The following is a 26574-nucleotide window of genomic DNA, read 5'->3' on the forward strand; positions in this document are numbered from 1 at the left end:
TTACTTCATTATTTCAGATCCCCACTCTCTTAACGGAGCTACTGAATCCAAACGTAGTTTGGGGTTGTTTCTTTTGGGGGGGTTGGGCTTTTTTCGAGCGGGGGGGGTGGGGGGCATATATTTATTATTCTCACTTTACTATTAAGATCTGGAAAAGTTAAAAAAAAATCTGTCTCATGAGCATCCACTAGTTGCATCCACTTTGCCTGGGGACTCCAAACGTTTAAAAGCCACCACCCCGGCCGTCCACTTTTACGGCACCCTCCTTTCCCGGTCCTTGCTTGTCGTATCAGCACTGGGTAAGTGCCCAGGTTCTGATCTGGGACTAAAACTCATGATCTTCTGGCTCAGGTTCTGTGAACTGAGTCATTCTGGCACGGAGAATATTCCGTGACTCAGCAGGCCCGAAAAGGAGGATGTCAGATCTAGATAATTTCGAGTCTTTTAAAGGCAAGATGGGGAACATAAACAACACAGTGGAAGAATTTCGCAGTGGGTCTGCCTACCCAGGGGAAAAATGTCATTCCATTCCCAGCCCTTTCACTTCCTTCTCTGCCCCTGTTAAAGGATGGGTTACACTTTAGAGGCAGGAAATTGCTTCAGAAAATTCATTTTGATGCTGAGACCAAGGCCCTTAATTCTCCGGGGACCGTGTAGGTCCCCGGACACCCCGGGACCTCTCCTTGGAAAAGGCTAGAGCCCCGCCCCGCGCAGCAGGGGGCATTCCCGGGGCGGCCCGCGGGGGCGAGGAGCCTGCGCGCAGCTCCCAGCGTCCGGTCCCTCGGGTCCCGGCCGCAGGGCGCGGCCGGCTGGACGCAACGACCGACACCTGGTGGGGCGGAGATCCGCGTTGCCGCGGCCCCGGGTTGGCGCGGGGCCCAAAGGCCGATTCCAAGTGACCTCACCGACCCAGCGTCGCCCCTTTAAGGCTCCCTCCATTACCCCTTCCCCCAACCGGAGTCCTCCGGAGACGCGGAGCTAGGGGACCCCGGCGTCCAACTCCCCCAGGGCGCGGGCTCTCCTCAGCCTCCCCTTCCCTCCCGTCATGCACCGCCCCGCCGCCCCTCCTTCCCCCGCTCTCCCTCCGCCTCTCTCTTCCCCCTCCCATTCCCCGATCCCCCACCCCTTCCCTCACTCCCCGCCCACCCCTCGCGCCCCTCAAGGCCCCTCCCCCGCCGATCCCGCGCCGCGGGCCCGAGCGCGAGATGCCGCCGCCCCCGCCGCCGCCGCCGCCGCCGCGAGTCGCCCGGGCGGACGCTCAGTCCACGGCGCGAGGAGGGCGGGGGAGCAGCTACGGGGGCCGCGGGAGCTGTTGAGAGGAGGCCGGGGTTGGGCTTTCTCCTCCGCCAGACCCCACCCCACTCTGCCGACCCCACCCCCTGCTCCTTCCTCCCCGGGGGCGCGCTCTCGGGCCCGCGCTCGGAAGTCGGGGGTCGGCGCCGAGTGCGGGCTGTGTCGCGGGTGGGTGAGGGAGGCGCGGAGGCGGCGAGCCGGGCAGTGGTCACCGAGCCGCGCGGTCGTCGCCAGCGGCGCCCACTGGCCCGTCTCTCCAGTACGAGCCGCCGCCACCACCCGCCCCGAGAGTCCGGCCCCTGGGCCCCGAGGCTCAGCCCGCAGAGCGGCCTCCCCGGGACACCGCTGGGCGAGAGGAACGCGCCCGCGCCCTTGCCTTCGCCGTGGCCCAGCGCGCAGGCGGCGGGATGAAGGGCAGCGAGCCGGCCGCGCCGGCGCTGCGGCCCCGGGGGCAGCTCTGGCCGGTGTTGGCGGTGCTGGCGGCCGCTGCGGCCGGCTGCTCCCGGGCAGCCATGGACGAGTGCACGGACGAGGGCGGGCGGTCGCAGCGCTGCATGCCCGAGTTCGTCAACGCCGCCTTCAACGTGACCGTGGTGGCCACCAACACGTGCGGGGCTCCGCCCGAGGAGTACTGTGTGCAGACCGGGGTGACCGGGGTCACCAAGTCCTGTCACCTGTGCGACGCCGGGCAGCCCCACCTGCAGCACGGGGCAGCTTTCTTGACCGACTACAACAACCAGGCCGACACCACCTGGTGGCAAAGCCAGACCATGCTGGCCGGGGTGCAGTACCCCAACTCCATCAACCTCACGCTGCACCTGGGTAAGCGGTGACAGCCCTGTTCCTGCTGCTGCTCGGCAGCAGCCCAGCTCCCTGGCCATCTTCACCTCCTGGCCCAGCCTGCGGGGCCCAAACAGCCGCATGCCGGCTCTCTGCTCCCCAGCATGGGCCACACAGATACTCCCCTTTCCAACTTCTAAACTAGATCTAGCACTTAACATTCCGCTGAGGGCCAGGATGCCTCGCGCTAGCATCTTCGTTTGCTTTTCTGTTCTTTCTAATTTAACCAGATTTTCGCTTCCTTGATAATTCGCCATTTGGGCTGTTTTTGTCCCTTTTTTTCGGAAGCGTTAATCAGAAACCCGTAGTCTCGCTTTTCTCCCTCCTCGCAGGGCCATCACGGAGCGTTCTTGGATCAGAGATAGGAACGTCCACCTTCAGCACTTTTATCTTGTTTAAATGCCTCTCTCTCCAGGATTGAGCGTGATTGCTGTTTGCTCTATTGAATAAGCTAGAGAGCAAAGGGTCTCTAGTGAAGGGAATTTGAGAGTAGCAAATGCTTTTACTACCGGTATGGCCTATGTGTAACTAAAATAGAAATTCGCTTTTAAAGTTATTGTTCTTTAGAGTTGTTTAGCGGTAATTAAGGGCCACAAAACTATTTCACTGCTACTCCTGGAACAGAGAAAACAAAAGAAAGTGTGCACTCACTGTAATTTCTGGCCACAGTTTGGTCCCTGGGTATAAAGGCTCTCCTTACTGTCTTTCCTTTTACTTTGATTCAAAACAAGTGTAGCAACATGTATGAATGACCTTTTAGAAATCAGGAAAAGGATGTATAGAAAACTTTTTTGCTGGGTGGTAGATGAGGATGGACATTTTATCCTAAGGTAAAAAAATCATGTTTGGTCTAAGTAAGTTTTTCTTCATCACTGAACTATATAAACAAGCAGAATAATTCATTATTGTGTTTAACAGAGTAAAATATGTGTGAGAAACTGGCATCTGATTTGTAGAGCCGCAGTCCCCATTGCATTGAAATAATTGATTTTCCTGGTAGCTGGTAGTAATGAACTTCCAGAGAGAACATAGGGCCCAAGCCATTCTTTGGTCAAAGCCAGATCATCCTATAAGGCTAATATTATTTGAGGGTCTTTGAAAGGAATGTTTTATAGGCAAATAGTTCTTTTGGTCATGGTTTTGCATTTTTCTTTCCACTGCTCTCTGGCACATTAGACTCTATGTAAGTGTCAAGATTCCAGAGAAAGAATATAACTTACCAAAAGTAACTTGAAAAGCAGTTAAATTACTGTGGGTGGAGTAAGTTTTCGAAAAGCAGTGTTCAGCACCTTTGTAATACCATTTTATTTCTAGACAAGTTATTAGGAAGATGAACTTTTGGAAAATAAGTTCATAAAGTGAAACTCTGGGGCCCCTGTTTTTCAGAGATGGAAGAAGTAAACTGTACTTCAGTGTTTTAAAGGTGTTGCAAATGCCTAGAACCAACAGTATGTTGGAACAGGTGCCTTTCTAAGACACAGCAAGAGACCTAGGGTCTTCTAAGACATCATGGGAATATTCTTTAACTCTAGACAGCTATATGCTCTTAGGTGTTATATTTTTAAACTTGGCCAAAATTATTTTTGAAATTTATATCCAATTATTTTTGTGGAAACTTTGACTTATTAAAGTTTCTGTGTTGAATTTGGAATGCCCACCAAGTTTTACTTAATCTATTTTCAAATACTAAAAATTTCAAAGTGAAAGCATTTGCTCGATGTCTCAAAGTGCCTGAGATTCAACTGAAAATTTCAGAATACGAATCTGTTATTTAGGTAAAGGTCAGGCTGTCAATCTTGGCCTTCTGAGTTTTCTGCTGTGGGCACTGTGTAGCAAAAGGTTATTTCAGGTGATTGCAGAGGTAGGTAGATTACTCAAAGATTATTTCTCTGTTACAAAGGTAAAAGATAAGACAGTAACAGTCAAGTTAGGTTGTTACTGTTGGGGAGCAGATACATTAATTTTGGGTCATGGTCATTTAAAGGTCAAAAGAAATCTCAGAGGCCATCTACTTAGGACTCTTACATGACTTTGTACCCTAAAAATGTTGTATGCTTGGACTTGTTTTTGCTGAAAAAGTCTTCTTCAGTTTTTGGTAATATTCGTGGTAAATGAAGTTCATAAAACTATGGGTTTAAAAAAAGTTATTTAAAATAGTTTCCATATGAGTATTGTGATTAACTGTGAAAACATTTACTTGAGACTTTTAAGATAGACAGTTTCTAAAAGCCTGACTAGAACTTACTGTACTTTTTCTTGGATCCTAAATGATGTCCCAGAGCAATTTGTGTGTGGTTGAAAAGGTGGAAAAGGGGAGGGAGATTTGTGTGTTGTGGGGGTGATGTCTCAATCTCTCTCTCCCTCTCTCTCTTTCTCCCCCCCCCCGCCTCTTTTTTAATGACAAGGATGTATGTATACATGGAAGTTATGATCTAGAACGTATAGGCAGGGCTTTATGTATCATTGTGTGTTTTGATGTTCAGCATATTCAGTTCCTAACATCAGTTACTCCATGGGCTCTAGCTCACTGTTTCCCATGAATTCAAGTACCATGACTGTTTGTGCATCTATTAAATCTCCCATCCAGTTCAAATTTCACATACCCTTAAGCAAGTGATGCATATTGTGCTTTGCCCTTACAGAGCCTGTGAAACTCCCAAGAGAACAGTGTGAAAGAAGCAGGGCTAGCCAACACTTTTCTCCCCTCCCTTTTGATGTTGAACTTTAAACGCAGTAAACTTTAAAATAAGCAAAGTCAGACTGCACTTACGTCGTTACAAGAAACATACATGTTTTGGATTAATCGTAGGTCATTTTTTTACTGTAAAAATAAAACATGACATGGTGAATTAAAACAGTTACATATAATGACTAGGGAATCTCTTCCTCTTCAGTTGCTAAGTTGGAAGAGACCACCATTCACAATTTCTCATGCAGCCTTCCAGAAACTTTTCATGCATACACATGTATATATAAAATTATGTTATTGTTTTAACTGCTACCATTTGGGGGGGTGTGGTCGATAAGGCAGATTTTAACTGATGGCAAGGACAAATTAGATCATTGTACCATTATCATCACTTGTACAGAAGCCAGGAAAATCAGTGTGGATTCTGAAAGCAGCCATGTCTTAAGCACCATATACAGTAATCCAGGGTGCAGTGTATCCTCAGATATAATCAGTTCAAGTTGCTGTGGGAACAAGAATTGCATTTTCTGTCTGTTGTGGAGAGAAATCTCAGCCAGGCACCCTGTTCTAAAAAGAAGTCTTATTTTGCATTCAACTTCTGGATCTTTCCTAACTTCTGTATGGATTATTCATCTGCTGTTTAAAAGTTTGGCTTTTATGTTATATAATAAATCATAATAAGTTTTATTAGTATCAGTGGGATAGTTGATAGTAGGATTGTAGCTGAGGATTTGACTTTTATTAAACAGCCTTTTTAATTAACTTGATAGTCATTGCGGATGGAAACTTGGCAGGCTGGGTCTGAATCTAGAGGAAGGTAGCTCTCCCCCTTTCTGAAAACAATTAGATTAAGGAAGAAACTGCTTATAAACCAACTCAATCAAAGTTTATGGAACTCCTAAAATTTACACCAAGACCAGATTTGTTTCCAACCTGCTTCTATAAGCTTTTGGAACAGTGATTAAATGATGCTTTTTAGGTATATCCTTTTTGTGTGTCTCAATAGAATAATTGGTATGTAAGGATACTGCATTTTATTCTGTTCCTTTCAGTGTATATTTAAAATGAAACAAACAGCAATTTTTTTCCCCAGGACAGTCTTTGCAAGGTAGGTTCTGACTGTGTCAGGGAATAGTTCACTCTGGTGACTTCACTGTGGTATTTGCACACCCCGAGGGGACACTATTTTAGTTTGTCTCACAAAGGACTGATTTACATGTTGCAGGTTTCAACTTGAGAAGTTAGGGAGCTCTTCTTTAATGGCCAGCGGTAGTTGAACACAGTTTTATAAAGTTGCTGTTGGCTGTTTTCCTTTTCTACAATTCATGGCTTTTTCTGTAAATACCTTCTCCATGTTTCTAAAGCATTCAGAGAAACAATTTACGCATTAGGAGAGAAGTTGGGACTATAAGCACCCCCCCCCCCCCCCCATTATTTTCTCACTGGCCACAGTTGAGGGTTGGTTTGACTATTTCAGTTCTAAATCCTTTTAGGAAGTTGGATATGCCTTTTACTATGTGCTCCTTCCCCCCCATGCATACATTCTCATGTTACTACCAAATATTCTGCAAACATTTTTTAAATACCTACTAAATACATAGTACAGTACCTGATAGGTATACAGGATTGAAGGTCGTGTCTTCAGAAGTTTACACTCTTAGATGGAATTTTCGTACTCTGTCGTAATGATGATGATAAATCAGTGCTTTTATAATATTTTACACTTTATGAAACTTTCAGTTTATCACTGATTAGACTTCCACAACTCAGTGAAAGCAAAGATGAGGATCCTGAGGTGGTGATTTGCCAAAAGTCACAGTGGAGGTAGGTTTTTGACTCCTTAGTCTATTGCACTAACCCCTGCAACTCTTTGCTTCTTTAACAGATCTTTCAAAAGAGTGACTAGTTTATTCCAGGCCAGCTTTAAAATACAAGTTCAGGTACACACTCATTTAGAGATATCAGACTCCCTTGGTTTTCCTCCTTTTCCCTCTGTTCTTTTTCACTTATAATTTTGGATTCCTTTCTTTTTCATGGGACTCACTTTCCTTGAGTGAATTCCTCTTAGTCTCAAGGCGTTATTTACTGTTTGCAAATTAATAAATTCTAAACTTGTATCTCTAGGCCAGCTCTTACTCCAGTCCTAAAGACTTATTGGCCATGGTCAGTTTGGGGTGTCCAAAGGCCATGTCCAAAACTATATTCATTCTTCACTGTCTTACCCAACTCAAAGTCCTATCTCAATGAATGCACTACTGGTTAATCCTAAGGCTCTAGACCAGTTTTTTGCCAAGTCTCTCATAAAAGATAACCAGGCTTGATAGGCTCTCATCAGTAAGATTACTCTGTGTGGAGAGCAGATAGGATCCACTGCTGGAGGCAGGTCAGTTCTAGACAACTGTAACTCCACCCCTTTCTTTCCCACCCATCCTTACTACAATCTGTCCAAGATACCACTCTTACCTCCCATATCCAGCCACTGTGTCTCTTGAATCCTCACCTTTATCTCTACCTTATTTTAGCTTTCCATTGAATTTCACTTGAATTACTGCAACAGCTTTCTAACTACTTGGTGGTCTTTCTGCCGCCATTTTGCCCCTTCTGATCAAGCAGCCACACTTTGGACTGAGTAATGGTTCTAAAATGCAAATCTGATGATAGCATTTCCCAGCTAAAATTCTTCAGTGGTTCCTCAAACCTTTAGGATAAAGTCCAGACTCCTTGGCATGATATACAAGGCACTTTAGTATCTGGACTGTTGTTTTAACCTCTAGGTTTATCTCTTGTCATCTTATATGCTCAAAGGGCTGCTTCTCTGGTTTGGAACTCTTCTCCTAGGTGTCACCACCTTCAGGAATTCTTCCCCAGTTTCTCTGTCTTCTACCCTTTTCATCCTTCTCCCAGGCATGGATTAGGTGTCCCACTCACACCACCCTGTAGGTATCTACCACAGCACTTATCAGTGATACATGTTTCTTGATTTGTCTGTTACCACTTCTTGACCATGAAGTCTTTGAAGACAGAGTCAGGGACTTAAGTCTTTTAATTCAGTTCAGTATAACCAACATTAGTTAATTGCTTGCCATTCCTCAGCACCATATTAATTCCTGGATGCATAGTGATTCATAGGACATTGCCCTGACCTCATGGAACTTGTGGCCTAAATGTGGAGACCTGTATCTCTAGACTGGGATGTAGGCAGATTATAGCCTACTGGCCAAATCAGCCCAGGGTTGCCACCTCTTTTTGTATGCACTGTGCAAATGTTTTTACATTTTTCATTCAACAATCAAGAGTGAAATTTTGTGACATATGAAAATCATATGAAATTCAAATTTTGGTATCCATAAAGTTCCATTGGAACACAATGAGTTTCATTTATGAGCCTATTGTCTATGGCTGCTTCTGTGCTATAAAGGGATTGAGTTACTGCAACAGATACTGTATGTCTTGACCCTCAAAGGCTGAAATATTTACTGTCTGGGCCTCTACAGTGCACATTTTGTGACTTCCGCCCTAGACCAGTGCATTCAGTGTTATATAATAAGTTGTAAGTGAAAGGTGTGAGCACAGAGAGCATTCACTTATCATTTTGATGGAGGCTAGAGTCTTTGTATCTCCAGTGCTTAGCAATGTGTCTGGCGTAGTGTTCCATAAATGTATGTAGAGTGAGTGAATACATGAATGCCTGAATTATAAGGAGTCCCCAGACATCGCCTGTTACTTTACATTCTCCTCAGCAATACTGTGGAGTTTGTGTTTATTTTTATCAGTGTCATCTCTCTATTTTCTTGAGACATATGCCACTGTAATAGCTAATATTAAACATGGTACATGGTTTTTTTATTTCTATAGTTTTTAAAAAAAGTTCTGAGTTAGATGTAACTGACATGGAATTGAAAGATCTGTGCGTGTCCTTTTTTGGGTAAAAACTAGACTTTTATGTGATTTGAAGTCATCTAGATAAATTATATGAGTAAGCTATCTTCTCAGATTTGAATCTCATAGTGAATATGTATTTCTGAAAATTTAATGTTAATATCGTGTGTGTTTTCTTTAGAAATGGACCTGCACTCATGTCCATTGTTAAAATACCCCCTTCAAGGATATCTTAAAGGGCAGTTGTGGGGAAAAGTTACAATGACATATCTGCCTATGTGTGTGGCATCATTTTTAGTTTATTTGATTCATTGGGGTACAATTAGAAGACAGGCATAGTGAGGGACCCTTCCCTCTTCCCTGCGGGCTAGCAAAGAACCACGTTATAGTCGTCAGGCAGATGGACGGTCATCACTTACTTGTCTAGAGTTAACGGGTGCAGAACCAACAGATGCTTCCTTACTTGTTCCTTGTTTCCAGCTGTACCTAATTGACAGCTCTACCACTGTTCTGTTTGAGGTTCAGGGAAAAGTGTCAAAGCTCAGAGCAGAGCTGTTTATTTATTTTTACTACCCCAAATTCCTGAGAACATTTTTAAAAATAAGGGATTAATCTGTCCCTTATCTTAAATTGTCAGTTTCAAAGGGTAAAGTTCCAAGATGACTGTGTGCTGGTTCTATTGTCTTGCTTAAGTTGCTTGCTTTTAGATTTGTAAGAGGGCCTTGCTAGGATTTGCAAGCATCTCTTTTCTTATAAAATGATAAAAGTTAGATGTTTGCTCATTAGTGCCTAAAATTGATAGCTTGCTAAAAGTGGTTACCAGAAAACTCATTTATAGAAATGTCTCTGAGGTTTTAGAGTATTGTGCCAGACTGTGGGGACACTAATTAAGTACATCTGCTTTTCTTTCCATGGGCTCTTCCAGGAGGCCATCCTAAAATAACTGGGCCCAGTCAGCCTGGTGCCCTATGAAGCTACATATTCATGAATTAAAATAAAGCAGACTTATCTCTTTCTCAGACAATGGGGCTCTCAGATCTCTTGTGGGAGGAGAACCCTGTGGCAAGGCTGGGAGATGAATTAGGGGATTTACATGATTTCTTTTAAAACTTTTGGAGTTATATTCCCTGGGCTCCCTTCTTTTACTCTTTGTTTCCAACTGTGTGGCCGCTTCCTGTTATATGGAAGGCAACATGGAATTTTTGTTATACCCTCTTCTTTGGATTTTTGTTATCTTTTTGTTTTGAAAGTTCTTGGAAATATTGATCGAGAATCAGCCTCCTTCACATTTTTTTTTTTAAATTCTTAAAATAAAAAATGGAAATGGTCTTATGTAGAGTTATGGACTCAGTGAATTTTGTTTTGTGATGATAAATCACAGAGTACGTGAAGGTTTCTGCTAACCAAACTGATTCTCCATGACAGTGACTACAGAGGAGGCGCCTGTCAGTGTTCTCAGAGATAAGGTTAATGGCCAGTCTTTTAGCTCCTATATAGTTCTGACTTTATGTTCTATGTCTTGATTTGGGGGGAGGTTACATAGATGTATAGATATGTACAAGTTCGGAGCTGTATATTTGATATTTTTGTACTTCATTGTGTGTAAATTATTCCTCAAATTAAAAAAAAATTAAACTTTTCAGTCAGTTATACAAAATAATATACTGGTGGTTTTGTTTGTTTCTGGTATGATTTTGGCTTGAAATGGTAGTGCACGAAATCTGAGGCTTAATCATCTAAGATCTGTTTCTCGTACTGTCTTTCTATTCTCTACCAGCAGTCGCTAGCAATAATAGGTGTTAACAGATGTTTCTTGGGTGAGTGGACAGATGGTTTTAATTGAAGTACCTGCAGAATGCTTTCAGGAAAGCATTCAGGTGAGCTTCATGGAAAGTCTCAGGAAGAGAAGTGTGGGGAATGGTGTGGGAAGAGCACCCAGGTGTCTTTGCTCTTCTCACGTACCTTTAAGCAGGTAGTGGTTTTGGTTGATGCTTTTGTGGTTTCAAGTGGTAAAATCATAGGTTTGCGGGTTTTGCTGCAGGTTTAGAGAATCCTCTAAGAATGTCTACGTGGTTGTGATTTGGTTACAATACCTGGTTTTTATATAACTTATTATTTAATTTCTGTGGTGAAATCTAAATGTTCCATAAATTACTTATAGTGTGAAGACCCCATCTTCTTTCGTTTGACATGTTCTGAGTAATGGCTTCCTCTCATTGAGCCTTTCAGAATAGTAAGTCTGAAGCTTGAATTGTGTGGCTTTCCTAGAGAAGTTTATGAAATTTTGTGAAGTATTTCCAAGTAAATGAAAAGAGCTACCTACCAAAAAGAGATGAGCTTATTGGATTGTAAATCTAGTTAGTGGGCAAAGGTGTTCTGTAAATAAGGTGACCCTGGTGGGAAAATCCTTCATTTAGGGCTGTTGTAATAAGCGATGGGTGGGTAACAACAGATGTTGAAACACTCTATCTTCAGGTAATTTGTAATGTGTTTGAGGAGATGAGACAAAAACATTCACGCAGAGGGAATCAATGGGAGAATATAAGCATAGTAAAAATAATTCAATTGAAACTCTGGGACACTGAAGAGTGTAGATTGAAGTTAGCCAGGAAGAGCTTTGTGGGTCTTGAAGAAAAATAGCGGATGGGAATGAAGGACTTTGCAGGAAGGGTGAGTTGTTTAAAGATCTAAAAGTAACTGGATAATGGTGAAGGCATTGTTTGCTTTCCATGGAGTAATGAAGACATGCATGATGGGTTCTGAGAAGACGAGGATCCTGAAAATTAGGGGACAGAAGAAAGTAAATCACCTTTCATGGAGAATGCCCCTTCCTACCTTTTTGAATCCTCAAAAACAATTGAGAACTGTTGTTACCTCCTATGGAATAATCATGTGAGGTGACTAGTGACTTCTCTGAGGTCACTAGTGACATTCTGACTTCAGGTTGGAATCTAGACTTGTCATGGATAGGTTCTGCTCTTCCTAGTCTACCATGTTAGAACAGACTCCATGAGTGATAGAGAACTAGAGAAAGATCTTTAATTGAGGGGTGAAATGAAAGTAGGTTCTCTGACAGACCTCTGCTTGAGGGGCTCTGGATTGGGATCGCTGCTTTTACAGAGGGCTTTGCACTTTTTATGAAGAACAGAGGATTGTTGGCAATGGAAGAATTTTAGGTTTGGGGTACTTATGCTATAGTTTTATAATATTTAGCTCTTAATGCTTCTAGGAATTTCTAAGGAATTTATTGAATTTCTGAATGAGATCCTGGGTTTTGTCAGTGTCTACTGATAGGAAAAGTATACCATATACCCCATTTCCTGAAGGGTGGTCAGGGGAGTGCCCCCTTATCTCCTTTCTGCCTTATCCATGACTCTTTTCTGGTTGTTGAGAACTGTTGAATTTAGTTCAGTTGCTTACTTTATCTGACATCCTTAAAGATAAGGCTGCCAGGTCCATCTCCCAAGTTTGATTTCATTTCCATTCTGCTCCAAGTAAATTCTAACTCTTACATGGTGGCTTTTTTTTTTTTTAAGATTTTATTTATTTATTTGAGAGAGAGAGAGAGTATGGGGGGGGGGAGGGCAGAGGGAGAAGCAGACTTCCCGCTAAGCAGGGAGCCCGATGTGGGACTCGATCCCAGGACCCTGAGATCTGGGCCTGAGCTGAAGGCAGACGCTTAACCAACTGAGCCACCCAGGCGCCCCGCATGGTGGCTTTTTTGTTGTTCAAGTTTGCCAACTAAATAGGTCTAATCAACCTTTTATGGATTGATTGATATGTAACTACTGTGGTCCTAGGAGTCCTAGGAGATCTCTTTCAGGCTCAGAAGTGACTCCCTTCACCTTGGTTTCTGTATGTGGTAATTTGTAAATCTCTGTCTATTTAGTTCATGTATCTTCTCTGTGTATCTGTCCTTTATTTAAGTTACATCTCCTTAGTTTCCCCAGAGCATGCTGAGCTAAGGTTCAATCAGGGGATTCTTAGATACCTAATTTTTATTTGTGTTTTTTTTTGCCTGATCGCTGAAGGAGAGGTCATAGTTCCGGCTTAGATTTTGCGTGTTGTGCCGCTGCCTCGCTACAGACTACCCCCTGCTTCTTGAACTTGAGATTCTGGGATTGGGTTTTCTTCACAGGTGTGAGTTGACTGATTACATTTTAAGTATTACTGAATCGCCGTCTTACCTTTTCTACATTTTTTATAGAGCTGCTTAGCACACATTGTGTGGCTACATCATCACATCTTAGTGACTAATCGTGTTTAAAGGTATGCTCCTTTCTTATGGGTGGTCGGGGGGGATGGTACCCATTGCTACATTTGAGGGCTGAATGTTGGGCTTAAAACGCACCCCCTCTTTTTTTGCCAGTTGGTAAAATACAGAAGCGTAAGCGTTTTCCTCAAAGCTTTTCCATCAATTTTCTTCCAGGAGAATGAAAGGATTCTATTTCCAAGAGAAGAGCTTCACCGTCTTGGAAGAGGGGATGGTGATATCTAGATGACATTGAGTTGAACAGCTCTTGCTGTAAGGGCTTTCTATTCTTTGGCAGGACTGGGAAGTGGTATTTTCCGGCTCTGGCAACACAAATCCTGATTAGAGGGAAGAATGGTCCGTCTGCGCAGATGTTCTCAAGAGCAGAGATCCTTTTATTAGGATCTGTTAGGATCTGTTGGGATCTGTTAGGAACTGTTGAGGATCTATTAGGAACTGTTGAGGAATAAATGAGAGTAACTTGGCAATGTAAAATGATTCAATCTAGATGTGGATTTTCATGTGAGGGTGTAGTTGCCTTGGTTTAGCAGTTGGTCTGTCCACCTGCACCTCTGTGCTGTGGTTCCTCCCCCAGTGGCTCCTGCTTGTCTCAGACCTTATTCTGATAGGACTGCTGACCTCTGTTGTTTTGGTGTCACCAAATTTTTAGATTATTGCCATTTTAATGCCAGACCATGATCTGGTAGAGATGAGCCTCCTTGGATGGGGGTGGGTGGCTGGGGATGTGAGGGGAGAGGGCAGTTGGAAACCAAAAGAACAATCGTGTACTTCAATTGATTTGGTCATATGATTGCCTTTCATGGAAAAAGGGTCATGTTCTGTGGGGTTGAGTGTCTAGGAGTAACTTTTAGAGTGGCTCTCTACAGAGTTGAATTTATAGCAAATATTTTAGGTAAGTTCATGGGATAGACAGTCTGCTGAAAACCAAATTTGTAGAACTCTACTAGATTATGAAAGTTTCTGGGAACATCTGTAATACAGCTGTAATAAAATTTGTTTACTTTATCAGGATTGCTTTAGAGGCTCAAGCTGGTTTGTTTGCTGCTGTTTTCAGCATTCTTGCCACATGCCAAGAAATAAGTGAGCATCAACTCCTGGTGGAATTGGGGGTCATTCAGTTTTATGGCCATTCTAATAAAAGTTTTGGTTTTAAACTTACGTCCACTTTAAAGCTCTTATATCCTGGCACAAGACACAGATGGTGAATTCAGGGTACCAAAAGATGGACTGATTCTGGAAATTAACATACTTTCCAGATGTTTGGAGAATGTAGGCTTGTTTTCTCTGCTGCTGTTTGTGTTTTCCTTTGTGTACCTGTATCTCTGCTTTCCTGTGTTTTTATAGGAAACTCCCTTGGGGAGGGGGTGGGTATCTGCTTTTTGGTTTGGGAAATAAAATAGGTATTAATTTTTTTGCATGAAATATTTTGAATTGGTATTGCCATTTTCTGTGAGAGAAAGGAGAGGCAGCTTTGTTCCCACGAGAGGGAGATTGTTGGGAAGGGTGGGGGTGGGGCTGAGACTCTGGAAGTAGTAACTGGAAACAGACTTATTCACATCTCTAGTGACTTTAAATTATGAAACGGGTCACTAATGCTCTGAATCAGCAGACTTTTAACCATGCCTGACTAAATAGACCTTGTTTTTGAAATTCACAGCAGTGCCTAGATCCCTGCTGTCTCTTTGTCCATCCTGCTAACACACAGCTGTTTTTGTTCATACATTATTTTGTGTTCAACTGCCTGGTTACTTCCTCAGGTCCCTTTTATGGTGAATAATGAACACATGGGAGTTTTGAACGCCCAAGTGTGTGGTTATTCAAACAGGAAGTCTCAAGGAAGCACAGTAACCTTGTCAGAGGAACAAAAGATGGAACTGGAAAGGCCATTGATGATTCCAGGCTTAAAACATCTGCCAGGAAACATCTGACAATTTCTGAGATACAGACATTCTGCATCCTACAAATGGGATGGTTTATTTGGAACTTGTTCCTTTTTTTTTTTTTTTTAATGCTTAGAGGATTAAGCCCTAACCCAAAATAGAAGTGGAGGCGAAAAAGGAAGTAATGTGGCATTATTGGCATTAGAAGCAGGAAGGTAGCTCTACCTGTGGGGTTGGCTGTGGGTCGTAGGAAAGAAGGTGCAGCATCTCATCTTTACCGAAAGGAGCAATGGGGCTGCGCCCAGAAACAAGTAGATGGGACTTGACAGGGGCTGCCGGAGCTGACGGGGTTGGGTGAAAAGATGATGTCGTGCCAAGCCTTTGATTATTGAGCATGGGAGGAATATGAGATAAAGAAGAATGTGGATGCTGCATGAAGAGCATGCAGTCTAGTGGGGGAGCAAGGATGTGTACATCAACAAATACACTCAGGCAAAACCAGACATGCCATAGGAGAAGGATAAAAATCCCATGCCACTGCAGAAGAGATCTGATTATAGCTGATCAGGGTAAGTGACTTCCAAGAACATTTATGCAGTGACCTTCCTGATTCCTATCAACCTTGAGATTCCTTGATTGTACGGTAGAGGACTTTTTAGAATGAGTCCAGTAAGTCCTGATTTTTAGATTAAAAATGAAAATTAAATCTGAACAGCAGTTCACATTAGGCAAGTGGGGTGATGCAAACGCTAGAGAAAGAATTCAGCTGTAGACTTAATTAAGGGAAGCGGTAGCATTCAAAGGAGTACTAGTTGTGTTCATTGTATGACTGGAACTGTGCCGTTGGAACCAGTCATCGTAGACGTGTTCACCCAGCACGGGTGCCACATCTTTTCTTGAGGCCTTACCTTTTTTTTTTTTTTTTTTGGCTACCTTCTAATTGTTCTTTAGAACTCATGCAAATTTCAGCTTTGCCAGGAAGACTGTGCCGATTTCTAATGCCTCCTGCCCCTCCATGGCACTTGCATTAAGTTGTTTGATACATTCATTTCTAAAAATCCATGAACATTGGGGCGCCTGGGTGGCTCAGTCGGTTAAGCGGCTGCCTTCGGCTCAGGTCATGATCCTGGGGTCCTGGGATCGAGCCCCACGTCCGGCTCCCTGCTCAGCAGAGAGCCTGCTTCTCCCTCTCCCTCTGCCTGCCACTCTGCATACTTGTGCTCTCTCTCTCTCTCTGTCAAATAAATAAAATCTTAAAAAATAAATAAATAAAAATCCGTGAACATTGTGCATGCCCATGAGGTAAGAGGTACTACATTGTTTTCTGTTTCCCCTATTAGACTGAGTTCATTGAGGACAGGACTCAATTTATTGATTTCTTAATTCATTCACCTAACAGCCACTTCCTGAGCACCTGTTACGGGAAAGGCCCCACAAAGTTCTGGAGACAGGGCAGAGAAGATGACCTGGAGCTTGCCTTCTGGGTGAAAAGCATGCAGTACGGAGGACCTGACCCGGGGAGAGATTCATTTGCTTTCTTTTTCCCGTTGACTTTTTATCCCTAGTGAGGAACATACTACCTTTTATATAGTAGTAGGCGGCTCAAAAGTTTGCCAAATGAACAAATTCCTATTTCTCTGAGGCTATGGCCACAAAATGCAGATGAGGCTGAGAAACGGCAATTTTGTCTAGATTATCCCGAGATGGAGTTTGCCTTTTAGATAGGGCTCTTGAAATTGGACAGGTGGGATGGGATGGTTCGCACATGGTGTAGCTTCCTCATCAGCGTTGTTAGGTAAGGACTGAGGCACAGTAGCAAAGAGTCCAGTGATAAAGTAGTATAAAAACATTGAAGTTTGTTTCTCGCTCGGGTGGTAGTCCTGAGGTAAGTGGGCAGCAGGGTAGCTGTGATCCACACAGACGTCCTGGGACCCAGGGTCCTTTTATCTTCATGATCTGCCGTGCCTTAGGGTGTTGTCCTTGTGTGTGTGGTGTGGTTGAAGTTGGGTGATAGGCACTTCTGTGTTCCCGATGGGAGGATGGGAGGAAGGGCGGATGCCTAATTCTTTTTTTTTTGTATTTAATTTAATTTATTTTTTAATTTTAGAGATGGGAAGGAAGGGGCAGAGGGAACGGGAGAGAGAGAATCCCAAGTAGGCTCCATGCCCAGTGTGGATCCCTACACAGGGCTGGATCTCACAACCCTGAAATCATGACCTGAGCTGAAATCAAGAGTCAGACGCTTAACTCACCAAGCCACCTAAGGGCCCCATAATTCTTAAGACCCAAGACCCGAAAGCGGCATACGATCATCTGCCATCTGAGAGCATTTAGTCACCTGGCCACCTCATACATACCGGGGGCGGGGGTGCGGGGGCTGGAAAATGCAGCGCTGCTGGGCGGCCCTGTGGCCAGTCTCAGATCTGCTGTGGTCGCAGAGAGGGAGAACTGATTCTGGCAGATGGGTCTGGCATGCCTGCACATCTGCTCCGCTGGTGGAGCTGCTGGCTCCAGCATCCTTTCTCTCTCAAGTTTTGGTCTTTCTGAAGCACCTTCTTTAGAGGATCTAGAAAAACTAGCAGACATGCTCTTTGTGGACCCTCATACTCTAGGTCTTCAGGAGAAGACCCGTGAAGAAAGGGGGTGCACCCTCATTCTGCTCTTCCCAGTGTGCAGCCTTCACACCCCACCGTTGCAGAGTTCTTTTATTCTGAGACGTCACCAGTGTTCATTCCCGTGGTGCCCTCTTGTAGTGAGATCTCCCTGTGTTGCTGCTGAATGTACTTTACCTGGTGGGCTCTGTCTCCGCTCCATCTTGGAGGAGCACATCCCACGCAGTATCATTAAGTCTTGATTTACTTGACAATACTGAGCATGTATGTATGTTTACCTTCAGCTGTGATGGATGAATAAAAGCTCTTTTAAAATCCAGATGTGTCTTAGATATGAGGATTCCAGAAATGATAAAACAGTGCCTGTTGTTTGTTCCACTCTTTGGTCATTTGAACATTCCGTTTTGTGCTGGAATCTTTTTAAATGTGTATTTATCTTTTTCTTCAATATGTGTTCATCGAGGTCAGGAACTGTGTTTTAACCCCTAATTAGGTCAGCAACTTAGAGCTAGGCACTTGACTTGGGGAATCATAGTAAATTTTGTCAAGTGGGTCTGTATTAACTAACACCTGCAGCAAAAATTTCAGTATTTCTACAACGAAACGTTTTCACATTTGAGGGTGATTAAAGACTGTAATGGCCTCACACTAGTTCAATTTGTGTTTTGTTGTCAGATGTTATGAAAATGCTGTTTAGGATTTTTGAATGTAGAATCACAGAGATAAGAAATTATGGACTTGCATCACATTTGATTATATGAAGTATACCACTTTTTACAGATAATGACAATAGGATTACTAAAGATCGTAAAAATTTGGCATGCAATAGGCATATGATAAATTTGTTACTTAAATAAGTGAATAAAGTCCATTTAATAGGAACTTTTATTTCATTGAAAGGATGAATTTTAACAGATTTATTCTAAGACCGTTTGAGTGATTGGGTTATTATATTAAATTATAGAAGTACAAGTATGGCATTACATAAATATTTTTAAAAAGTAGTAGTGATTGAATTCTAACAAACAAATTACGAATTTAAAGACAAAAGTCTTTTTTTTTTTTTTAAAGATTTTATTTATTTGACAGAGACACAGCGAGAGAGGGAACACAAGCAGGGGGAGTGGGTGAGGGAGAAGCAGGCTGCCCGCAGAGCAGGGAGCCCAATGCGGGACTCGATCCCAGGACCCTGGGATCATGACCTGAGCCGAAGGCAGACACTTAACAACTGAGCCACCCAGGCGCCCTGACAAAAGTCTTTCTTTTAGTCTGTGGGTATTGGTTCATTTTTTGTTTTTGATTGTTTTGTGTAAAAATGCAGTTTCATCCCTGGTGCCTGTGTGCAGTCTTGTTAGGAACCTGGCTATATTAAAGCGATTTCATTTGAGATACTTTTTGAATTGGGAGTTAACTCCGATATTCTTGTTTTCAGAAGCAGATGATTTTCACAATATCTGTGTCCTTACTCTCTCCCTGTCTACCTACCTCCTTTTTTCTTTCTGTTCAGGTGTTTTAAATCAGTAAGAAATTGGTGTCTCTAGGAATCTTTAAAGAATCACTCATGTTGGGACGCCTGGGTGGCTCAGTCGGTTAAGCGTCTGCCTTGGCTCAAGTCATGATCTCAGGATCCTGGGATTGAGCCCTGTACCAGGCTCCCTGCTGATGAGAGCCTGCTTCTCTCCCACTCCCCCTGCTTGTGCTCAAGCTCACTCTCTTTCAAATAAATAGATCTTAAAAAAAATCACTCATGTTGATGGTTATAATGGGTATAAATGACTGCTTTTGCCTTTAGGGTTCTCTATCATGGTTTTTGCTTTCTAAAAGATTATGGTGTCCTTGAATTCAAATCTTTTTTTTTCCCTCAAACTCATTGTCTTTATTTACTCAGAGTCCTTTGCTGTCACCCTATGCCTAAAATATATCCCATTGTCCTCTGGGTTTTATCATTCCAGTTTCTTTTGGAAGGAAATTGCCTTCTCTATAAATTCATTTCAGCATTCTAGAAGTATGATACAGCAGTACGTATTGTACCACCCAGTGATCATACCACCTTGTTCTGGAATCTTTTTAATGTGTATTTTGTTTCTTCATATCAGCTCATTGGAGAGCTATATTTTAAACCATTAGGTCAGGAACTTAGAGCTAGGTACTTGACTCGTGAACTCATAGGCATTTGAATGTTCTTCGGGAGACCATGGCTTTGGAAGTGTTTGAAAGAGCTATGTTTACTAATCTTTGGAGAAAGACCACAGAGCTGTTTTCTCAAAATTTAAGATATCCTGTGTGGACAGTAATAATAGAGGACCTGTCCATTTGTTCTGATGAACTTTCTTTCAACAACAGGAACATAGCTGAAACCAACCATAAAATTGTTTCATTTTAAGAAGCCTCCTCTTCCTTTCCAGGATCCACAATGCCAAGTTAAATACCTTTCTTTTTTTAGAATACTAGAGTTTCTCAGACTGAGACTTTTTAACAGTTTCTGTTTCACCAAATATAAAGTCCTCTAAAGTAGGTGTTTAAATTCCTTCTTCCTGTCTTTTGAAGGCTATTACAATATAATACTTCTCTTTTAAATACTTAATACTGATTGTTAGTGAACCTAGGGACTATTCCTTTAGGTAGGAAATCCTGTTGTCACCTGTCCTAGTGGTTCTCAAGTACTCACCAGTGATAAATGGAATCATCTTTGGAGGTTTTTTGTGTTTTGTATTGAAATACATATGGTCAGCTGCGGATTAGTATGAAGTGTTGTTTTGTGTTTATAGGTAAATACAAGTTAAAATAGATAATTACATTGTTTGTGCAGCAGATAATTCTGTTTCAGTGCACAGAAATCCGGAATAGAAGTGAAAACTTCTCTATGGAGTGATCAGTAACTCTAGGAGCATGTCTATCCAACTTATCCACCCCAGGTATCCACTACCCTCGACTTTGTGTTTTATCCTCCTGCTTTTAAAAGAAAATAGTTTGATCATCCCTAGACAATAAAAATGGTATATTCTATATACTCATCTGCAACTTGCTTTTTTCTCTCAGTGCATTTCCAAAGTGTAGTTGTAATTCATTCATTTTCATTCTTGGGGGCATTTTATTAAGTGATTATACTAGAGCTAATTTATTGATTATCCTGCTGATGGACCTTTTTGTTGTTATCATGAATAATGTTCTGCAAGCATTCTAACGCATGTCTACTGATGTTTTCGTGCAAGAATCTCCATAACTGAGTTGGTGAGTCATAAAGAGTATCTTCAGTTTTATGAGATAATGCAAATTGTTTTCCAGAGTCATTGTGCTGGTTTCGATGCTCACTAGCAGAGTTAGTAGGCTGTTGATCCACATTTGTGTTGTGAGAATTTGTAAATTTTACCTATTTGGTGATGGAAAGTTGTTTCTCATAGTGGTTTTATTTATAAGGGTAAATATCTTTTCATGTGATTATTGGTCTTTCATATTTCCTCTCCTGGAAAATGTCTCTTCACATTTTTTGACCATTTTTCTTATTGATTTGTAGAATTCTTCATATATTCTGGATACTAATCCTTTATCAGCTACATATTGTCCATATTGTCTTTTATTTTCTCTGTAATATCTTTTAGACAGAATTTCTTAATTTTAGTGTGATCGAATATATCAGTATTTTCTCCGGTAATTATGTGTCTTATGGAAGAAATCTTTCCTATGTTTTATTTAATTTGCCTTTTACATTTAAGTTCTTAATTCACCTGAAATTCATTTGAGTGTTGTCTTTATTTCTTGGGCTGGTCCCTTTTAAACTTATTTTTCTTTTTTACAAATATTCTAGCTGTCTTTGGGCCTTTGCTCTCTCATGCAAATTTTAGAATCAGGTTGTCAAGTCCCTCACTGACCTCTGTTTGGATCTTGATTGAAATGGCATTGACTTTATACATTCTTTTGGGTTGAACTGACATCTTGATAACATTGAGTCTGTCCATGAACATAGTATAATTTAGGCCTTCTTTTTGAATTCCAGTAATGTTTTATAATTCTTTCTCCATGAGCCTTGCCTTGTTTTGTTAGATTTATTCCTGGGTATATTTTTGTTGTTGTTGCTATTTAAAATTTATTCTAAATTACTTTTTCTAACTGTTGCTGGTATATAAAAATGTAATTGGTGTTTGTATATTAATCTTATAACCATTTGTTTAATTTTCTTATGCTAATGATTTGTCTTTAGAGTCTTTCTTTTTTTTTTTTTTTTTTTTTAAAGATTTTATTATTTGTTTGACAGAGAGAGACACAGCGAGAGAGGGAACACAAGCAGGGGGAGTGGGAGAGGGAGAAGCAGGCTTCCCGCCGAGCAGGGAGCCCGATACAGGGCTCTATCCCAGGACCCTGAGATCATGACCTGAGCCGAAGGCAGACATTTAACAACTGAGCCACCCAGGCGCCCCAGAGTCTTTCATTTTTATATGCAGACAATCATCATCTGTAAATAATGACAGTTTTGTTTCTCTTTACCAATTCTTAACTCTTTTATTTTTTCTTTGTTGATTAGAACAATATACAAAGTTCCTGTTAAACATTCCCCTTAAAGTACTATGATTTTACAAAAGCTTTGCTAATTTGATAGATGAGAAGTGCTTTTATTTTAGGTTACAATTCTTTTGTAATTGTAGAGGCTATTTTTTATTTTGTTGCATAATATTTATTTTTGTAAACTGCCTCACTTCCTTTTTTTGGAAAGAGATGTATTAATAAAAAATTTTTTTTAGTTTAATTTCCAACTTTTTGCAGTTAAACCATTTTAAGATATGTTTTGGGTATAGGTTTTAGTGTATTAAAATAGCTCTAAAATATTAAATGTAGTCATATACAGGTATTGCTCTTTGGTAAAATCAGTTATCAAATTAGTTGCTCTTCATACTGTTTGGCATGATAAGTGGTAATTTGAAAAACGAAAACATTGCTATTTATAAAATTCACTGAAGATTTGACTAGTATATTTGTCTCCCTAAAGAACACAGCAAACTGTGTCAGTGGCAACTCTAGGAAGCACTTACAGGGGGACCTGGGTTTTACTTTGGTCTTCATAAATGAATCATTCTTGTTTTCAGATAAATTTCTCAAGCTCCTGAGATGTTTTAGGCCAGACTTCATGGTTTTCATAATGTTAATGTGGGTCATATACTTTAAGCTCTTTCTCCCTCTTTAAAGTCTTAACACACTCTGAGACATTGTTTATAAATCTGAGAAGTTGACTGAATTTAAAGGTCTTAAAACAAAGAATGGTAGATCCATGGGACTTTGTGGAAGGATTGTCTTGTACAATATAAAATATGATAAATGTGAGTTTATCTTTTAAGTTCTTGGGATAGATAAGCCCCATGTGTCATTCACCTATAAATCCCACAGAAGTGGTTTTCAAAGGAGTGTGGTACTGTCTGGTTAGGGGCATTTAGTGGACAGGAGGCAGAGAGTATGAAGTGGGAGGGAGGAGAGCAAGCCCCATACAACAAAGAATTGCCCAAGTCCTGCCCAATTTGGGATTTCTCACGGGACATTTGTGCTATTAAAAAACCTGATTATAAATATCTGAGCCTAGAACGTAACTTTGTCTTTATATATAAACACAGTTTTCTTTTACATAATTTTATTATACATAATTTCCCATGAATACAACCACTATGTAAATAAATATTTTTTGAGCTTAGCATGAGTTAGTACACCAATTAGGAAACTCATTCCTCAGCCACAGGTGCCTCTTGTGGTGTTCAGGTTGCCCATACAATTCATGTGTAGATCATTCTGCATTTCTAGCACTCACAATCAGAGTGATTCTGTGTATGTATTTGTATATTCTTACGTAGCCTTTTTTTTCCTGAAATGTCAAATGTAAAGAAAAGTGTTGATAATATTCAGTTGGTATTTTGAAATTTGCTTTTGCAGCTTTTCCTACACATGAGTAGTTACCAACATGTCTACTCTGCCAACTTTTTTTTTTAATGGAGCAATGAAAGCAGGTTAAGATTAAGTGAATATTTTATAAGGAAACATGCTGATAAAGTTGGCAGAGATATATCATTCTTCCTTATGTTCTCCATTTGACAGTCTATAATTTGTCCTGACTCAGTTAAAGTGATATATCTATTCAGTTGAAGTGATATTCCTCTTTATCATAAAACATATGGGTAAATCTGGTGTGTCATTACCTTTTCTGACTCCAATCTGTACCTCTGCCCCTTCATTTTCCTGTGTGTCTTGTACCGAATGGCATCCAATCCAATTTTTAAAAATGCAGATTTCTTGGTTATAATAAGTAGGTACAAGTGTCTGACAGCTTTGTTATTGCCCTCTAGTGAAGTAATCCCCAGGACTTTATCTACTGAAATGGGTATGTTTCCTTTTAATTTCTGCTTTATATTATGGTTAGGGCTACACACATACACATACCACTTAGAAGTTATATATGTTGTAGATTATATGATTTATGGATTTCATTTTAGGGTGATAAATGGGAGGCATTACAAAATATTTGTCGCAAGAGCAGGCACGAATCTGGTAGGCTTGGGAATGGTCCCATAATGCATTATCTTCACATGTGTGGTCTTCTAACTTGTGTCTTCCCTCCATGTTCTCTCTCCCCTCCAATCTTTTGTACAAGGGAAGCCAAGCCATCTTTCTAAAATACCAAATGTTACTTCCCTAAGTGCTAACTTGTATTAACTTTTGGTGTATATAATGTCTCACGAACTGGAGACATGCTAGGCAGGGACTATATCTTAAATTTGTTTATGTCTCCAGGATTAACATAGTTCTTTGTGCCTAGTGTATACTCCAAAAGTGTTTGCTGATATTTTTAGTCTACTTTTTCCTCCCTATGATAGAAACTACATTTGGAGAAGGTTCTCCACGTTTCCTTATAACTCACCCTTTTTTTTTGTACACGACTACTCTTTAAATGGGTCTCGGCAGTGAATATCATCTTAATATTTTCTATGGTGGAATAGCATGTACACCACCCCTAGATATAGAGGAGATGTATAGAAATGGGAAGGCCTTAATACTGGTCTGATTGTAATTAGAATATTAGAATAAACTGTGGCAGCAGTCTTTTTTTAAAAATGTACTTAACAGTGATAAAAGTAGTCTTAGTTTTCAAGTTTATCTGAAAGGTTACGTCAACACTATATTCTTGATTTTTGTTTGTAGCTATTTTTTCTAATTTGGAATTAATTTATTGTGTACATTTTTGTTTTTGTTTCCTGGTGAGGGAATTTCTTTTCTCCTTAAACACCATACTGTCCCATTCTCAGCAAAATTAAAAAAAGGAAATCATTCTGGACCTTTTCTGTGTCACCTATGTATTTTTTTTTTTTAAGTTTATTTATCTATTTAAGTAACCTCTACCCCCAGCGGGCCTTGAACTCATGACTGAGAGATCAAGAGTAGCATGCTCTTCCAACTAAGCCAGTCTTGTGCCCCCTTCTGTCAGTTTTTTTAAAGATTTTATTTATTTATTTTAGAGAGAGTGAGCAAGCAGGGGGAGAGGGAGAGGGAGTTGGAGAGGCAGAGAATGTCAAGCAGACTCCATGCTGAGTGAGGAGCCCAACGTGGGGCTCGACCCCAAGACTCTGAGATCATGACGTGAGCCGAAACCAAGAGTCAGACGCTTAACCAATTGAGCCACCAAGGTGCCCCCTTCTGTTTTTTAACCTGGGTATAAAAAGAGTTTGGGAGGCATCAATAGTAAGTTAGATCTGTAGTGGATGGCATTTTACATGTGTTTCTTCTATGCATTATTCTTTCAAATTCAGTATTCTTGCCTGATACACTTAGCATCCTATGTGCTGGAAATAGAGTTGCCAGTGAACATAAAATTATCTACTTACTGATCTTTATCATCAGATTTCAGAGTTGTTGTCAATCACACTGTGTAGGATTTACTACCTATTTACTCTTCATGTGAATTTCATTATATTGCTTAATCTTCTTTTAAAAGACATTTTTGTCTATATTTAATCCATTTCTTAGTAGAAATATAGATTACTTCCTCTTTGTGACTATTATAAATAGTGATTTGATATATACCTAGCTTTATGTGCCTTTCTGCTTGTTCTTTTATATTAAATTCTTAAAGATGGAATTATTGAATTGAAACACATTCATATTTTTAAGGCCTTTAGTGGTTCATCCTTAAACTCTAAGTAATAGGGTCTAAGAGTATCTATTGCTGTAGGAATTCCCTTTCATCCTGTCCTAATGTGAGGTAGTCAAATGAATTTTTTTCGTCTGAGTTTTTAAATTCCCAGTATTCAGTAGTTAGTAAATTATGGCAGCTCTGAGTTTGGATTGAAGATGATCACATACTCTGACACTCCTCCTTTTGCGTGTGAGCTGGCCTGAGCTTTGCCCAGGATGCACTAGCAGGTGTGATGATTTGCCAGCCTTGGGCTTGTCCTTTGAGAGGAGTGGCAGCTCTCACCTTGGTCTCTGGGTTCCTGAGCTGCCATAGCGAGGTCCAGCCACCCTAAGACTGGCAGGCTTGGAGGACATGGACAGGCACTGTGGTGTGTCCCCAGCTGTGTCCAGCCTCCTGTCCATCCCCATCGAGGCATAACCAACTCAGCTGCCAGCTGACTACTACTCGGGACTTCAGTCAACACTGTGTGGAGCACATGAATCCTCCTGCTGAGCCCTTCCCCAATTGCTCTCAAAATCATGAGCTCTAAAAATGGTGGCAGCTGTAAGTGACTAAGGTTTGGAGTAGCTGGCTGTGCAGCCATAGATAATTGGAGGTTACCGAGTCAGAGTATTGAGTTGGAGAGCCTGCACCGTTTTTTCCCAGGAGGAGTCAACCTTTATTCCCTCCTAGGATGGTTGCTTGAGAAAGGCCCTGTGGACTTTTGGTAGGCACTGTACTTCTCCCAAGCTTTAGCTAGAGAGCAGTGGGGGAAGAGCCAGAAGTCTCCTGAGGCTGTGCATTTTTGTGTGAGAACTGAAGCTTGGCCGAAGTTTCAAACCAATTTACTGTCACAGGACTCTTGTGTCCGAGAGAGCAGCCTCTTTTCTGTTCCGAATCCTTTTGTGTCTACTGCATGGGAGGCAGGGATAGGGAACCATCTTTAAGATGATCTGAAGGGGAGC

At 41.4% G+C, this 26574-nt stretch overlaps 1 protein-coding gene across 1 annotated transcript in view; it reads left to right on the forward strand.

Moving 5' to 3' along the window:
• Nucleotides 1-1235: 1235 nt before the first annotated feature.
• Nucleotides 1236-26574, forward strand: part of LAMC1 (laminin subunit gamma 1) — a 123716-nt gene continuing 98377 nt past the window's right edge. The window contains exon 1 of the mRNA XM_032393216.1: nucleotides 1236-2115. Within this exon, the coding sequence (XP_032249107.1) occupies nucleotides 1701-2115 (415 nt within the window). The 5' untranslated portion in view covers nucleotides 1236-1700. The remainder of the gene's footprint in view (nucleotides 2116-26574) is intronic.

This window comes from Phoca vitulina, unplaced genomic scaffold (genome assembly GCF_004348235.1).
Source record: "Phoca vitulina isolate PV1807 unplaced genomic scaffold, GSC_HSeal_1.0 scaffold71, whole genome shotgun sequence".
In the NCBI taxonomy this organism is placed as follows: Eukaryota; Metazoa; Chordata; class Mammalia; order Carnivora; family Phocidae; genus Phoca; species Phoca vitulina.